The sequence below is a fragment of the Pseudopodoces humilis genome, chromosome 10, assembly GCF_049639895.1.
Source record: "Pseudopodoces humilis isolate 2021_Gansu_Grassland_sample_001 chromosome 10, ASM4963989v1, whole genome shotgun sequence".
NCBI classification, from domain to species: Eukaryota; Metazoa; Chordata; class Aves; order Passeriformes; family Paridae; genus Pseudopodoces; species Pseudopodoces humilis.
Genome location: NC_142209.1, coordinates 27,269,513 through 27,284,827, shown reverse-complemented (window position 1 = coordinate 27,284,827; position 15,315 = coordinate 27,269,513). Strand labels below are relative to the sequence as shown.

At 38.8% G+C, this 15,315-nt stretch overlaps 1 protein-coding gene across 2 annotated transcripts in view; it reads left to right on the top strand.

Annotated features, from left to right (window-relative positions):
- Nucleotides 1-15,315, top strand: part of USP24 (ubiquitin specific peptidase 24) — a 61,065-nt gene that overhangs the window by 25,431 nt on the left and 20,319 nt on the right. For both annotated transcript variants that reach the window (XR_015773366.1, XM_014250715.2), the window contains exons 16-38: nt 950-1,057; nt 1,649-1,798; nt 2,444-2,575; nt 3,092-3,203; nt 3,448-3,524; nt 4,391-4,531; nt 4,686-4,739; nt 4,917-5,032; nt 5,736-5,802; nt 5,964-6,074; nt 6,457-6,555; nt 6,635-6,805; nt 7,423-7,508; nt 7,652-7,745; nt 8,008-8,163; nt 10,443-10,540; nt 11,285-11,380; nt 11,526-11,754; nt 12,615-12,774; nt 13,068-13,223; nt 13,752-13,822; nt 14,535-14,695; nt 15,097-15,158. Coding sequence is in view for 1 of the 2 variants with exons in the window: in XM_014250715.2 (XP_014106190.2) it covers nt 950-1,057; nt 1,649-1,798; nt 2,444-2,575; nt 3,092-3,203; nt 3,448-3,524; nt 4,391-4,531; nt 4,686-4,739; nt 4,917-5,032; nt 5,736-5,802; nt 5,964-6,074; nt 6,457-6,555; nt 6,635-6,805; nt 7,423-7,508; nt 7,652-7,745; nt 8,008-8,163; nt 10,443-10,540; nt 11,285-11,380; nt 11,526-11,754; nt 12,615-12,774; nt 13,068-13,223; nt 13,752-13,822; nt 14,535-14,695; nt 15,097-15,158 (2,707 nt within the window). In the remaining variant the exon portion in view is untranslated. The remainder of the gene's footprint in view (nt 1-949; nt 1,058-1,648; nt 1,799-2,443; nt 2,576-3,091; nt 3,204-3,447; nt 3,525-4,390; nt 4,532-4,685; nt 4,740-4,916; nt 5,033-5,735; nt 5,803-5,963; nt 6,075-6,456; nt 6,556-6,634; nt 6,806-7,422; nt 7,509-7,651; nt 7,746-8,007; nt 8,164-10,442; nt 10,541-11,284; nt 11,381-11,525; nt 11,755-12,614; nt 12,775-13,067; nt 13,224-13,751; nt 13,823-14,534; nt 14,696-15,096; nt 15,159-15,315) is intronic.

Sequence of the window (15,315 nt, the reverse complement as noted above, 5' to 3'; positions counted from 1 at the left end):
ACAGAGGTGCTGCAGTGGGAAACACTAACAAAAGCTGTAATTGTAAACTAAAAGGGTTTGGGGTAAGCATAATACAGCAAACTTCTAAAATACATGGTGTTCTTATTTCCCTTCATTAGGGAAATGAAGACATAAACTGGGAGGGAATGTAATGTTAAGGCAGCTTTCTCAAATTTGTGAGGGAGTTTTCAGTGGAGAGCTCTCTGTTATGGGCAGGTTCCTTCAGCCTCTCTGAGTGTGTAGGTGGTATTTGGGTGTTGTCAGTATTTAAACCAGACATCACTTCTCTGAACAAACAACCTCAGTACTGGTCTGTGTGGTCAAACTTTACAGAAAATGAAGCCTCCCAGAAAAGTGATGAGCAGTTCTAAAAATGAGGTAGGAGGGTTATTCTTTGTAGGATCTCTTTCAAAATGCAGCTTAAGTATCCTTTGCTTCCTATCAGGGAGCTGCTTGCAGCACCAATCAGAAATTTCTTGTCTCTTAAGCCTCAACAGTATTTTAAATTATTTCTTCTGTTGCTCTTGCTTTAGCAGTAAGTAACATAATTTGACTGGATTTGCCCTTTTATGCCCTTTTAGACCTGCTTCATCTCCCATAATTGAGGAAGGTGGTGGTTGTCATCTCTCCCTGGTGTAACTGAGTTCTTTTTGGCTACTTAATTTGCATGTTCTCTAGCAAGGAGCTGGTATTTGGGCTTAAAAATAGGGATAGCAAAATGGCATATGTGTGTATCAAAGGACTTCTTGTAGAAAGTGAAGAAGGGCACACTGAGTGTGTTTGAAAAGGGAGCAGGAACAAGTAACTGACGCCAGCAGAGGTGGTAGCTGTTGTTTTGAAACAGCAGGGTTAGCAGATATCATTAGGTTTCCAGGAGTCTGAGAGGGAAGTTACTCTGTTGTTGAGCATGTACCACATGGGTAATTGTTTTTACCTTTCCTGCTACCAGTCGTCCCAGCACAATAATCCTCAGTTTGTGTGGGTGGTGCCAGCCCTGCGTCAGCTCCACGAAATCACGCGTTCATTTATTAAGCAAACTTACCAAAAACAAGACAAGGTAAGGCTATTTGCTGACAAGATTTTTGAAGCTTTTCTTGTGTCTGTGTAGCTCTGCCATGCATGGAAGGTTGAATTTAGAAAAAAAAATAAATTAGCTAATAAACAATATTAAAAGTTGTTTAGTGATGTAGTGTAAACAAGCTGTTGGAATAGAGGTGCTGTGCTGTCCCTTTGTGAGCATGTGTGTATGTATAAATCTGTTTGCTGTGTCAGGACTAATTTATTTTATTCTCAGCTTTTTGTAGAATAATTAACAGGAATGTTTGTGTTAAAAAAGGAACAATGGCTAATGTTTAGACTAACTGCTTTGTAATTGAATTGACATTGACTCTTGGAAAACAGACTAAACTACCAGCAGTCATGTGTGCTGTAGAGTGGCAGTGTGGAGATGTGGGACTTTGCAATCTTCAGCACATGCTGAAAATACCAACATTGGGGGGTTGGGTGTTTGGAAGTGGAACAGCTGACTCTGGGTGGGAGAACATGACTCCTTCTGATACGTGTCTTTAAAAGAGCAAATTGCTTATGCACATCCTTGTTTAACTATTATTTTAAAAACATCTTTTCTCTCTTTTCTTTTATTGCCAAGAGCATTATTCAAGATTTAAAGAAAAACTTTGAAATAGTGAAGTTGGTGACAGGAAGCTTGATATCCTGTCACCGTTTGGCTGCATCTGTGGCAGGCCCAGGAGGGCTGGTGGGAGCGACTCTGGTGGATGGCCGATACACTTACCGGGAGGTACCAGATTTCTTTACCTCGTTTCATTTTTGATATTCACTGCTGAATAATTATTCTAGTTTTTCTCTATAGTTCTACTACTTATCTATGAAGGCTTGTTGTACCTTTGTTATTATATAGAAGAAAGCTGTGTAAACATTACACAAAATTGTACAAGTTCCTTAGCAAAATCTTTACCTGGTGAAGAGTAGATCTCCCCAACCTAGGATCTGTTGTTGCAGCTTCTTCACCAGCTTCAGTTCCTGGTAGAGATGATACCCTTGAATGTTTTGTGAAGCTCTAAATACCTGCAACAGATTTGCTAATTAGCACGTAGAAGCCACACACACAAATAGCAGTTTGTTGGTAAGGCTTTGATAATTATTTTTTCCACACTAGTTTTGACTTAGTGTCAAATAATATCACCACCAGCAAAGTAAGAGCAAATCCATGGGGACTTCAGTGTTTGTTTCTAGAAAGGTAGCCACAAAGTATGTTTAAAATAGAAATAAATCTCACAAACAGTTTCTGTTTCCAGGCTTTCCAAAATGCACTGTTGTTTGACAGCTTTCCAAAAAAAAAAATAAAATAAGTAAATAGAATGCTCTGAGTTCTTGTTTCAGAAAGAAAAGTCTTAAGCTTGAGTTTTTGTTTCCTCTTTCTCAGTATTTGGAGGCACATCTAAAATTTTTGGCATTTTTTCTGCAAGAAGCCACCCTTTATTTGGGCTGGAATCGTGCCAGGGAGATCTGGGAATGCCTTGTAACTGGCCAAGATGTTTGTGAGTTGGATCGAGAGGTAAGAAAAACTTGAAAAGTTGGTTTCTGTGGTTGCAGAAGGAATTTTAATGGGTCATGAGCAGCATGTGTGTTTGTTGAGACATGTGAAGTGTGAGTAACAAACTAGTCATGGATTTTATGCTTTGTGTAGGCAAGAGCAGCCACTGTTAGGAATTCACTTATGGCCAGGATACTCTTTTAACATTAAATTTGACTGGAAGAGGGACATTGGCTGGAAGACTAGCTGGAGATGCTGGTTTGAAAAGGGGTACATGGAAGTTGGTGCAGACACAAGAGACATTCAGCATTATTTGGGTGAAAGATGACTATGAAGTACCCTAAATCTGCAATGCAGCCTCTATAACATGTGAGGTTACAGGAGATGAGATTTTGAACCTCTTGCTGTAGATAAAACCTTCTGCAAGATGAGTTACAGATGAGTGGTATCTGATATATTTTGCTGTATAAAACTAAAATATTTGAAGTGACAAGTAGGGTAAAAATTATTACCCCATTATCTGCCTTTCATTCACAGATGTGCTTTGAGTGGTTTACAAAAGGACAGCATGATCTGGAGAGTGATGTGCAGCAACAGCTCTTCAAAGAGAAAATTCTTAAACTGGAATCTTATGAAATTACTATGAATGGTAAGAAAATGGATTTGGTGAACAGATTTGGGGTTGAAATATATACCAGAAATTTGCTTCCTAGGCCTTCAAATCAAACATCTAACCAGTTCTTTAAATCAATGTAGTAAAGGAGTCTATCATTTTAAGCTTTATTAGTTTTAGAGGGAAAAGTTCATCTCTTGTATTTGATAAATTTACTTTTTAAACAAAGAAACTAAGCCGGACCAGCATAAAAAACCTGCCCCTCTTTTTTCACTTTCAGGTTTTGGTTTATTTAAAACATTCTTTGAAAATGTGAACCTGTGTGACCATCGGCTGAAGAGGCAGGGAACTCAACTGGTGAGTGTGTTCTGGCAAGTTTGGGTCCTGTGTCCTCTTAGGGATAGGAGGAGGTGAGACAGGGATTGTGTAGCAGCTGTCTGACATGGTCATGTTTGTATTAATGACCAGATTGTCCTTGTAGCATTAACGTTGTTACATTCTGAAGCTAAAACTTTGACAATTTCAACAGTTAAAATTCAGCAATTGATATCTGGAAGCTGGTTTGTAGCTTGCTTTGCAAGAGGAACAGCTGAACTCTTTTTTTTAAATAACTGTGAATTCTAGTGTGCATTTTTTTCTTCTCCCAAGCAGGGAAAGTCTTTTTTTAAATGATTTTTTTATTCTTCTTCTTTGCATGGGAGTTAGACTTATCATATTTAAACTCTAACCGACTATAATTTTTAACTCTGATCCTTCAGTGGTTTTGTTAAATTAATGGTTATATGTTAAGTAGTTTATTATAGACATTGTAGATCTTTATCACAGAGAACTTATTTCAAATGCAGAATTATTTGCCAAGTATCATAGCAGGTTTTGTGATGGTTTATTGTGTGGTTAGTTACCATGTTGACTTTTTTGAAACAAATTCCATTCTAGATTAAATTTCTCCATGCTTTTAAATTTTTTAATTTTTCAGTTGGCTTGACTGAGATTGTTCTTTGGAATTTGTTTATCTGCCAGTAAACAATTTTTTTTTCTTATATAAACACACAAATGTGCAGCAGTTGGTTTAACTTTGCACTGTGCCAAAGTTTGGCAACATGTTGGAAAAGAACATTTTCAAGTTTTAATGAAAAGGTGCTTTTCCAGTTTTGTCCCTGTGGTTCAACTCACTATTGTGTAAGAAATCCAGTCATGTTTTACTGTTGTTCTTTCTTGTGTAGAGTGTAGAAAAACTGGAATTAATAGGAATGGATTTCATCTGGAAGATAGCAATGGAGTCCCCAGATGAAGAAATTGCCAATGAAGCTATTCAACTGATAATTAATTACAGCTATATTAATCTAACTCCCAGATTGAAAAAGGTAGGCATATATTTGTACATAAATGTGCTTTGACATTCATAAAGCCTTGATACTCTGCATGTTCAGTGATGTGATTTGTTGGGTTCTGTCAGTTTTGGAGTAATTCCCATGATTTTAGTGTACGTTCTAATTAATTTATCCATTTTATCTTTAGGATTCAGTATCACTGCACAAGAAATTCATTGCTGATTGCTACACACGATTAGAGGTAAAGAACAAATTTTAATTATTCTCATGCCTACATCCTTTTGGGTCTGTATCTTAGAATAAGAATACTTGTCTATGATAATTCCATTTAAAGAAAAAAATTCTTTCCACAAATATTTTTTGTCCTCTGAGCTTTCCAGGACATCCTGACTGTCCCTTTCTCTGCTCTGTGTTGCAGGCAGCCAGCTCTGCACTCGGCGGTCCAACATTAACACACGCTGTCACAAGAGCTACAAAAATGCTTACAGCAACTGCCATGCCTACAGTGGCAACATCAGTTCAGTCTCCTTACAGGTAGGCCAGCTTCTAAAGGAATAAATATGACAGCAGACATTTGCTCCCAGCTGCTTCCCACAAGATTTTGAGTGCTAATTAAAATTCTCGGTAATTGGTAGTTGTACATTCTGATGGTTCCTCAGCTGAATGTTCCAATTGCTATGCAAAAGGAGTTCCAGAGGTTTTGAAAAACCTCTGTGTTTAAAAAAAGAAAGGAGACAAATAAAACCAAAACCAAAGAGACATTAAGAAACCCCAAAACAATGAATAAAAAACAAAAAAAACCCCACCCTACCTCCAGCCCCCCAAAAACCAAAACCAACCAACCAAAACAAAACAAAAACCCCCACAGGTTATTACCAGCCTATTAATCATGTAATATTTCTGAGGCAGTGGGATTTAGCTGTGGTTCTTCTTAAATTAGGAGAGAAAAGGTTGTTTTTTCAACCTCAAGCTTCATTTAGTCATACCTGAATATGTGTAACTTAAATGTAGGAGCATAGGGTGGGACCTTTAGAAACATTAATCTTCCTCTGAAGCTGGCAATATCTCAAGCAGTACATCATGAGCCTCATGGCCTGTTTTCTTAGTTCATTTCTGCTGAATTAACTCCAAGTTTAAGGAGGTACCTTCAAAACCAGACAATTCATGGTAGTTCCCCGTGGGCGTTGGAAATTAATCTGCAAGACAAGTTATTCTTGTTTTCAATGTTTATCTTTAGGTCAACTAAACTTGTAATAATTGAGAGACTGCTGCTGTTGGCAGAGCGTTATGTGATAACAATAGAGGTAAGATGTGTAATTTCCTACCAGGCAAGGCTAAGAACACAACTTCCAATTTTATTAAAAACACTAAAAGTTATTTAAACATTCAGCCCTAGTTAGCCACCATCACAGAAATGTCTTGGTTTTCAAGAGTGATATTTACTGTCACCCTTCTCTTCCTGTAGGACCTTTACTCTGTTCCCCGAACTATTCTACCTCATGGTGCCTCTTTCCATGGACATCTTTTAACCCTTAATGTTACATACGAGTCTACCAAAGATACCTTCACCATAGAGGTAAGGTGTGCCCAGCTTGTGTGTGCCATGGACTGTTGGTTATAGAGCCACTCTTGGTGGGTTTTATGCCTGGACTGAATAGAGTAAAATGGTTATAAAGACTCCAGTTAACTTCAAAAGTCTTCTTAAAAATGTTAAAAATATGTATATGGAAGTGTCTGTGGACCAAATGTATTTCAACAATTAAATTCCAAGATAGGGAAAAATAAAGTTTTTCGCTCACTGTGGGTGTTGGAGCATTACTGTGCTGTCCTATCTTGTCACTCTTAGGAACAATACTTTTGTCACCCTATGCAGAAAGACTCTTTTGGAAGATTTTTAATTTTTCTTGGCATTTACTGCTCGAGCAGACTTACTGAACCAGTGTTGTTTAATTTCACAGGCTCATAGCAATGAAACTGTAGGAAGTGTCAGGTGGAAGATAGCAAAGATGTTGAATTCACCTGTGGAAAATATACAGATATTTGCCAATGACAGCCTGGTATGTTAACTAGAAAGAATTCCCATTCTTTATGAAATTGAGTCTTTTCCAGAACTAAACAATAAATATTTTCTTGCAGCTAACAGTAAACAAAGATCAGAAACTACTTCACCAGCTGGGCTTCTCCGATGAACAAATCCTTACAGTAAAAACATCAGGAAGTGGGACTCCATCAGGGAGCTCTGCAGATTCCTCAACCAGCTCCAGCAACAGCAGCAGTGTATTTAGTTCATCCTATGCAATGGAACAGGTAAAGTATATGGTAAAATATGACCTGAAGCCTTCCCTCAGATGTTTCCTGAAGGAGGGATAGATGGGGAGAGAGTAGGAGCTCCAGTATGATCTTCTAATCTTTAGTGATCTGGTTTTGCTTTCAAACTGCAATTGAAACAAATCATCTGAATACACAACTGCCTTATGCATGCAGGTTGGACTTCTATAATTTGTACTCTGTCACCTATGGTAGCCTGCTTGGTGTTTATTCATCTCTCCAGGGTCTTTTAAACAAATAGGACTCACCTGGTTTAATTATGAGACTGTGTATTTGTTGAGGGTAGAGATTTCCATAATTTCACTACTAATAAAGATACAGTATGAAAATAAAAGAAGAAGCATCGATTGGCATGTTCAGATCACTCCTGGTCTGCTTTGTATTTTGCTTGTCATAACAGCTGACTTCAAAAATTGGCTGTTAAAAGAAAAATGGAATAGTGTAAAAATTTAAATGTTGTCTCAGCCTAGAAAGTAGCTGGGATTTCTGTGGGTCAGGTTGGCATCTGGGCCATTTGCTTCAGTGAAGACCTCTGTCAAATTTACATGTAACAGAAAAGGGAGAAAAAGACCTTTGTATTTCTGCTTAATTCTCAGGAGAAATCCCTCCCTGGAGTGGTCATGGCTCTCGTTTGTAATGTGTTTGATATGCTTTACCAGCTTGCCAACCTGGAGGAGCCAAGGTAAGCAGATTAAATGGTTACTAAATATTAAAGAATTGCTCACAGGACCCAGTTTGAATACTCACTCCACTGTGTGCAGGCATCCACCAGGCCAGTGTGGCTGAGCCCTTGATTCATGCATGTAACTTCTGATTTCTTTTCAGGATAACACTGCGAGTGAGGAAACTTCTGCTCCTGATTCCCACTGACCCAGCTATTCAGGAGGCTCTTGATCAGCTTGATTCCCTGGGAAGGAAGGTATGGATTAAATAATTGATCAGGGTGAGCTACACAAAGAGGATTTTACTACCAGGTTCCTTAAATTCCCTGTCAGATTATTATACACAGAGGGTTTGAAACTACAGCCAAATAATATTCCTGTAAAGTCAATGTTCATTATTGACTTATTTCAAGCAGCCAAAAGTGAGAGGGTTATTACAGGGGTTGTAAGAATTATATTCCCAATTACAGCAAAACACAGGAGTCTCAAAATATTTCTTCTGTGGCTTTTTCCTCCTAGAAAACACTGCTTTCAGAATCCAGTTCTCAGTCCTCAAAATCCCCATCCTTGTCTTCAAAACACCAACATCAGCCCAGTGCCAGTTCAATACTAGAAAGTCTTTTCAGATCTTTTGCTCCAGGCATGTCCACATTCAGAGTGCTCTACAATTTAGAGGTAAGAAAGCAAATTTGCTTCTTTCTGTGTTTCTAAGCAGTAAGAGTTAAATATTTCTAGGCTTTTTGGGCAGGAGTCCACTGTGATGGGGTCATTATGAAAAAGGCAAATATTGTGACAAAGTCTGCTTTTATGCATGTAGTAAATTTTACACAGAATGAAAGGGACAGAAAGTTCCCTTTCAGAGACTTTACTGAGAAAACAGCCCCTCTTTGTGTGATTTGCAAGGTGGAAGAAGTGTTCTGAAGTAAGTGGAGAGGAGCAATGAAACAATCAAATTCTTACTGTTTAGATAAAATTCCTGCTGGAATCTCTAGATCTCTGAATATGCAATTTTCAGTGTGTGTATCTATGAAAAAATATATATGAAAAAAGTTGGCCCTTAAGAATTAATGGGAGCTATTTTAAGTTGGATTGGTTTTGCTTGATTAAATTTGTCAGAAACTTTGTGCTGTGTAAGTCTCCCATTTTCTGTCTAAAGATGAGTGTTTTTACAAAGCATTCAGCTGGGAAGAATTTTCACTATCCAAACATGCAGGGCTTTTACCAAGAGGCCTCTGGCCTGTTTTGGCTGCACAGGTAAAGTGGAACACCTACCCCCAAGCATTCTGCTGAACTCTTTAGCCAAAATGCTGGAATGGATCCTGTGAAGATTCTTTCCTAGAGTTCAGTGAATGGATTTTAAGGATTACAAGAGTTCATCTGGAGTTGTTGGTAGGACACAGTAACCAGCACACTGAAAGCTGGACACTTTAGTTCTACTTGCAGGTCCCACTACTTATAAGAACCCATGACAAATGTGATTTGAACAAGTTGAGGCTGGAGGACCAATTGCCAACTGCTTCCAGAACATTAGACAAAATTATTCTCTTCCCTTCATGGTGTGTGCCAAGATGAGTGTAGGAATTTTCTCGTGGTTGCTTCCCTTTAGGTTTCCACAGTCTAATGTTAGCTCTTCATCTTCCTACACTGTCATCACACTCCTGCCTTAGGATTCCCCCTTTCCTGTGCAGCTGGAGTGAAAGATACTTGATTGTGTCTTCAGAATTTGTTAACAAGTTCTACAACTCAAAGCAAATGGTTTAGGGTGTCTTGTTGAACTGACAGGTTATATTGCAGTAGGATGGGACAGCTGCTTCTGTGCCAGAGAAAATAATAAAGGCAAGTAATAAATTGCTTGCTTTTCTGGCAAGGGATGAGAAGTAATAAATTGGATTAGATGTGTAGATTATATGAGTGGACTTTTTCCTCAGTGCCAGTCAAGCCAATTGGAAGATGGTTTCTCTCAGGAAAAGGAATATGTGCTCTTTTATCCCCTCAGCTGATGATCTGGTGAAAAGATGGAAACCAGTCCTAGCAGCTTTCTGAAAAAAAATGTGCAGAGGAAATTTGCAGAACATGTGAAAGAGATCAAAACTGAATGTTGCAGATGTCCAGGGGGTGATAAGATTTCATGCCTAGAATTCTGTAAAACATTCTTCTGATCTATGAACCTGGAAGGGATGTATTTTGTTTGCAGCACTGTTGGCTGTACATGCCAAGGAGAATTTTCAAGGGAATTCTGGGATTTTAGGAGGGGCCAGGGTTTGTTTGGTTGATGGTTTTGGGGGTTTTGCAGGGGTTTTTTGGTGGGTTTGCTTTTTAGGTTTTGGGGATTTTTTTATGTGAAGTGAAACAGATTATAAACATAAATGAGAACTGACCCACAGAGACCACAGACTTCCTTCTGGCCATGTTTCTGAGTGCATTTGCACTCTGAAGTTCAGTGCTGATTTAAAACAGGAGGGATGATAGAGTGGTGATATTCATAAGGCCTCTAGAATTACCTGAGCCATCTTTTACAAAGAAACACCAGAATAATAGTAGTGCAATTATATTTCAGAAGGTGTGAATCAATAAGTAAGCCATCTGTAGGGTGCTTTATGGGATACTGTGAACTGAAAATCCAGAACCAGAAGAATTTGGGCTCCTAAGAAGCACCAAGTGAACCAGAAGATGACACTCCATGTACTTCATCTGTTCCCTTAAATGTAAACTGCAGTGAGAGCAAAATGCCCTTTGGTTCAGAATAAACATCTGTAGTTGCCACAGTTGTCCTAAATATTTGAGATTTATTGAATATATGGGATTTCTTTTACTGGCTACAGTTTTGTGTAAGTGTAATATTAATTGCTTCATTTGTAGTGGATTTTTTTGCTGTTACACTTTCACACTTCAGCAGGTGAAGAACGCTGAGAGGGGTGGTAGTTTACATCTGCTTATTTATTTATTTTTTGTAGGTGCTGAGCTCCAAGCTGATGCCAACTGCAGATGATGAAATGGCAAGAAACTGTGCCAAGTCTTTCTGTGAAAACTTCCTCAGAGCAGGAGGTTTGAGGTTAGGTTTCAAAACCTTGACTCAATTTGTAGCACTTCATTTAGTTAGCAGTTGTGTGTGGTTTCCTATTTCCACACTGCAGCACACTAATACACCTGTCAGCTTCTTTTTCAGAGAAAAAAATCCACCCAAGGCTGTTTTACCACTGCCAGTAGCTTTCATATTTAACAGAGTACATGTTGTTAAACCTCAAAATCAAGTTAGGCACAAATAAGCTTGTGAAATGTAGCTTGTACTAAAGTAGTTGATATTTGGATAGTTTCCTGACATTTAAGTGTTTTAATTCAAATTTGCAAGTGTGTACATTGCACTCTGCTGTGTAGACACCAGTGGACATTTTAAGCAGTCAAAGTATAGGTCATGCAGTGGGAACCAAATTAAATTTGTACTTATGGTCTTGAAAATTCACACTCTTCAGATAAGAGTTGAGGCACAGTTTTGAGTGGTTTGGAAGACCTGATAATATTGATTGTATGAGATTTATCAAGTATACTTTGCTCATAGTAATTATATCCATGACACACCTCTGCCCAAGAGATCCTGAAGCATTTTCCATCAGGAGGAGAAAGCTTCCATCTGTAGATATAAAAGGGGAAAATGAGAATGTTGGCCTCCAAAGAAGTGAGTTTGAACTGGGGCTCAGCTGAGTGAATAGGTGGAAGGAAAGATAGAGACAAATTAACTGCAGCTCTCCTAATGTGAAACATTTCCAAATGGAGTCTGTCTTATCGATTTGTTTTTAAGTTTGGTGGTGAATGTGATGCAGAGAGATTCCATCCCATCAGAGGTGGACTATGAAACAAGACAAGGAGTCTATTCCATCTGCCTGCAGCTTGCAAGGTACATAATTGCTTCTCCTTAGAGAAAGTGCTGCTACCTTGGCTTTTAGCTTTTAATATTTAAGATTAACTGGTACTTTGAGTTCCGTTTCATTCGCTCTGTGAGCATTCAAATCCAAGCCTGATGTCTTTACTCTGTGAATTAGATTCTTGCTGGTTGGCCAGACAATGCCCACGCTGCTGGATGAGGATTTCATTAAGGATGGGGTGGAAGCTCTGTCCTCGCGGCCCTTCCGCAACGTGAGCCGGCAGGCGAGCAGGCAGATGTCCATCTGTGGAACTCCTGAGAAGTCCTCCTACCGCCAGCTCTCTGTGTCTGACAGATCCTCCATCAGGGTAGAAGAAATCATCCCAGCTGCAAGAGTTGCCATACAGGTAAGGAAGTGTTTGATGGTTTTGATGTAGCAGTGTCATCTCCAACGACAGCTCTGAGATTTTTAATCAATCTGTCTTTCATACAGGCTTTTGCCTTGGCTCCATTTAAAAGCCTCTGAAAATCTTGACCATCAGTGTTTCTTCCCGTCTTGATCTGAATTTTTACATATTCTCATAAATTATTTTGGCACTACAAAGGGAAGCAGTATCCCAAAAGTGCTTACAAGAAATAGATGTACACAGAAATCTTACTTGTGGTTTATCCTCAGTCACACTTAACTCTTAAGATCTTATTCTTGTTAATTTCCTGTGTATTGAAAGGAGAATGTTCCTGCATGAACTTGTGGCTTTAGAATCCATGATACTTTAAATTAAAAAGACTTGGACAAGCTTTTTCCAAATAGCTCATTAAAAATTAAATTTGCTTGATGGTACTGTGGAGAAAAAGGAAATATTTTATTTTCATTACCTTAAAAAATGTTGTTTGAAAACCTATTGAGTCCAGTTGAAAGAAGCTTCATAGTCTATGTGACAAGTGTGCTGTGTTAGGTTGTTGGGCAGTGCTTCCCAAATGGATTGAACGATTGGAATCACCATGTCTGCCTCCAGATAGGTGACAAGGGTATGTATCCTAGTGTAGAATTAAAAAATTAATTGCTTATCCTAAGATAGCAATACCAATCTCTCATTGGGAGCAAAGACTCTTGAATCCTTGAACCTGTGTAGAGAAGAGAGGGGAAAACAAATGTAATTTTTTTAAAAATGTAAATGTAAATCCAGAAGATACATTCCTCTGATCCCTGTGATTAACAAAGATTGTTGAATATCACAGAAGTAACTGCTGTTTCTTGTTCCTCCAGACCATGGAGGTGAACGATTTCACCTCCACAGTGGCTTGTTTCATGCGCCTCTCGTGGGCTGCTGCTGCAGGACGCCTGGACCTCGTGGGAAGCAGTCAGCCCATCAAAGAGAGCAACACTCTCTTCCCTGCTGGGATTAGAAACAGACTTAGCAGCTCAGGTGGGTTAAATGTGTCCCTAAACCAATCTAAAAGCATTTGGTTTAATCTTAACTGAACACTTTAGGAGCTTGAAACTGAATTCATTGGATGCTCATCCTCTTGGATCTCCTCCAGCTTGGGACATTATATAATTAAATTACAAAAAATCTGAGCAAATTCATGTACATTCATCAGGCATTCAGAGAAGTTTTTCAATTGCAGAGAACTAACAAAAAGCTGAAAAAACATCTGAGTAAAATTTAATAAATTACAGCACTTGTTCTTTTTTTTTTTTTTTTTTTTTTTAATGCAGGAAGTAATTGCAGCTCGGGAAGCGAAGGGGAGCCCACGGCGCTGCACGCTGGGATCTGTGTGAGGCAGCAGTCTGTGTCCACCAAAGATGCTCTCATTGCTGGGGAAGCCTTGTCTCTCTTAGTAACCTGCCTTCAGCTACGTAGTCAGCAGCTAGGTATGGAAAAAATTGGATTATTCACTACTTGGAGTATAAGCCAGGTGGGAGGAGGCTTTTGGATATAGTAAACTTAAAAACAAAATAATGAGAAATTTGTAGCTTTGTTAGCTGAGACAGCTCAAGCTAAAAACACATTAGATTTTTTTTTTCCAGAGCTGAAATAAGGCATGTAGTGCTATGCCTTGGTTGGAAATGTTTTGGGAAAGCTGACTTACTGCCAGAATATAAATATTTGCACTGTCTTTGAAGTCTGTAATTTTGTAAGTGCTGCTGTTTGCATAGCTCCTGTTTAGTACTTGAGTCTTTGTGTACAGGAAGTGTAAATACTGGTGGTGCAGGAAGGCAAGGAAAATGCTGTTATATCATGGTGGCACCCCCTGGTGAGGGAAGGAGATCAAGAAATAGCCTTTACTGCTTTTCTGTATTGATGTCCTCTAGGTCCTGTGGTATTTTAATGCAAGACTGTAACTGACTTACTTTAAAATATTATTTTTAATAAGATAACCTGGTACTTTTCTGTTCCAGGATCTTTTTACAATTTGCCTTGTGTTGCTGATTTCATCATTGATATTCTGCTTGGATCACCAAGTGCTGAGGTGAGGGTCTTCCTCTGAAAACTTTCTAAATTCTCCTGAAATGTGTATGTTTTGATAATTTCATATGGTCTGAACATAAAATTGTTCATTGTAGGTATTCCCACTGATTAGTATTTGAATAGATAAACTTTGTATAATTGTTAGTAATTCCAGTATCTGGTGAGGGGTTGATAGAAAATGCTGTAGTATTACAATTTCTAGGCTTGTTTCATCCATGAGATGCACAGGACTGTGCTGTGACTAGTCTAAAGAAAATAGTCTCATTTTGGTGACACAAATTCTGTAAAATTGGTACTTCAGGGAAAGTTTCAAGTAACTTTGGGTAAAATTTAATAAATACTTCTGAACATTTATTCCAAGTGTCAGAACCCTCCTAAAATTCATTCCTTTTGAGTTAAGATTATCATGGATATTCTAAAATCTATTGACTTTTATGCTTACTTCATTTCATCATGTTTCATCTATTTTGCATGAAGTCATTGCATCTTTCCCCTTTATCTGTATTTATAATTTGTGTTTGTCAGAGGTTTTCACTCAGGGATGAACAGGGTTTGTTAAATTTCTAAAAACCCTGGCTGGTGAGTGCAGAGCTGGTTTGCACCATTGCATTGTCCATTTTTCCTGTTAGATTTCTAACATAACAGGAGTGTGGGGATTTCTGCAACCTTTGAGTAGCTGCTGGTGCTTGACAATGTCAATGTCACTGTTCCAGATTCGTCGCGTTGCCTGTGACCAGTTGTACACCCTTAGCCAGACAGACACATCAGCTCACCCAGATGTTCAAAAGCCAAACCAGTTCCTCCTGAGCGTTGTTCTTGGGGCCCAGCTGCCTCTTTGGTCACCAACCAGCATCATGAGAGGAATCAACCAGAGGTAAGTCACATGTGTGTTTATTGAGGGAGCAAATCTGACACATTTGGAAATGAGCAGCACTGTGGGAGCTCTGAGGAAAAAGAGATTAGCACTTGGCAAGTGTTGGAAGTAGATATCCTGCAATTTCTAAAGGAGTAAGTGAGAAGTTAAGGCGTGTTGTTGTTTTATTGTCCAGTGATAACTAACTAGAATTGCTATGAGGTGAGGGAAGAAATGAGGATTAAATATGATTCCTAACATTCAGAAGCAGCTGTTGGGAAGGAATGTAGTATGCAGAAGCACACCGAGGTAATTATGCTGCTTTGGGTTAGATGGACAGAGCACACAGACTTTAAAGACAACTGGTTAGAGAAAAGCTTATGATTTTAATTTTACCTTTCCTCTGTGTATATCTCTTTCAGACTTTTGTCCCAGTGTACAGAATATTTTGACCTGAGATGCCAATTACTGGATGACCTGACGTGTAAGTATGTGCAGACACCTGATTCAGTCATTCTGATGGCAGCATCCAAGCTTATCTTCCTCCTGTAGAAAAGATGTACAATTGGCTGCAGGAAGGGGTTGCTACACCTTGAACTCAGAGTGTCCTGCCAGTGTCCTGTGCTAGTGCCTGGCATGGT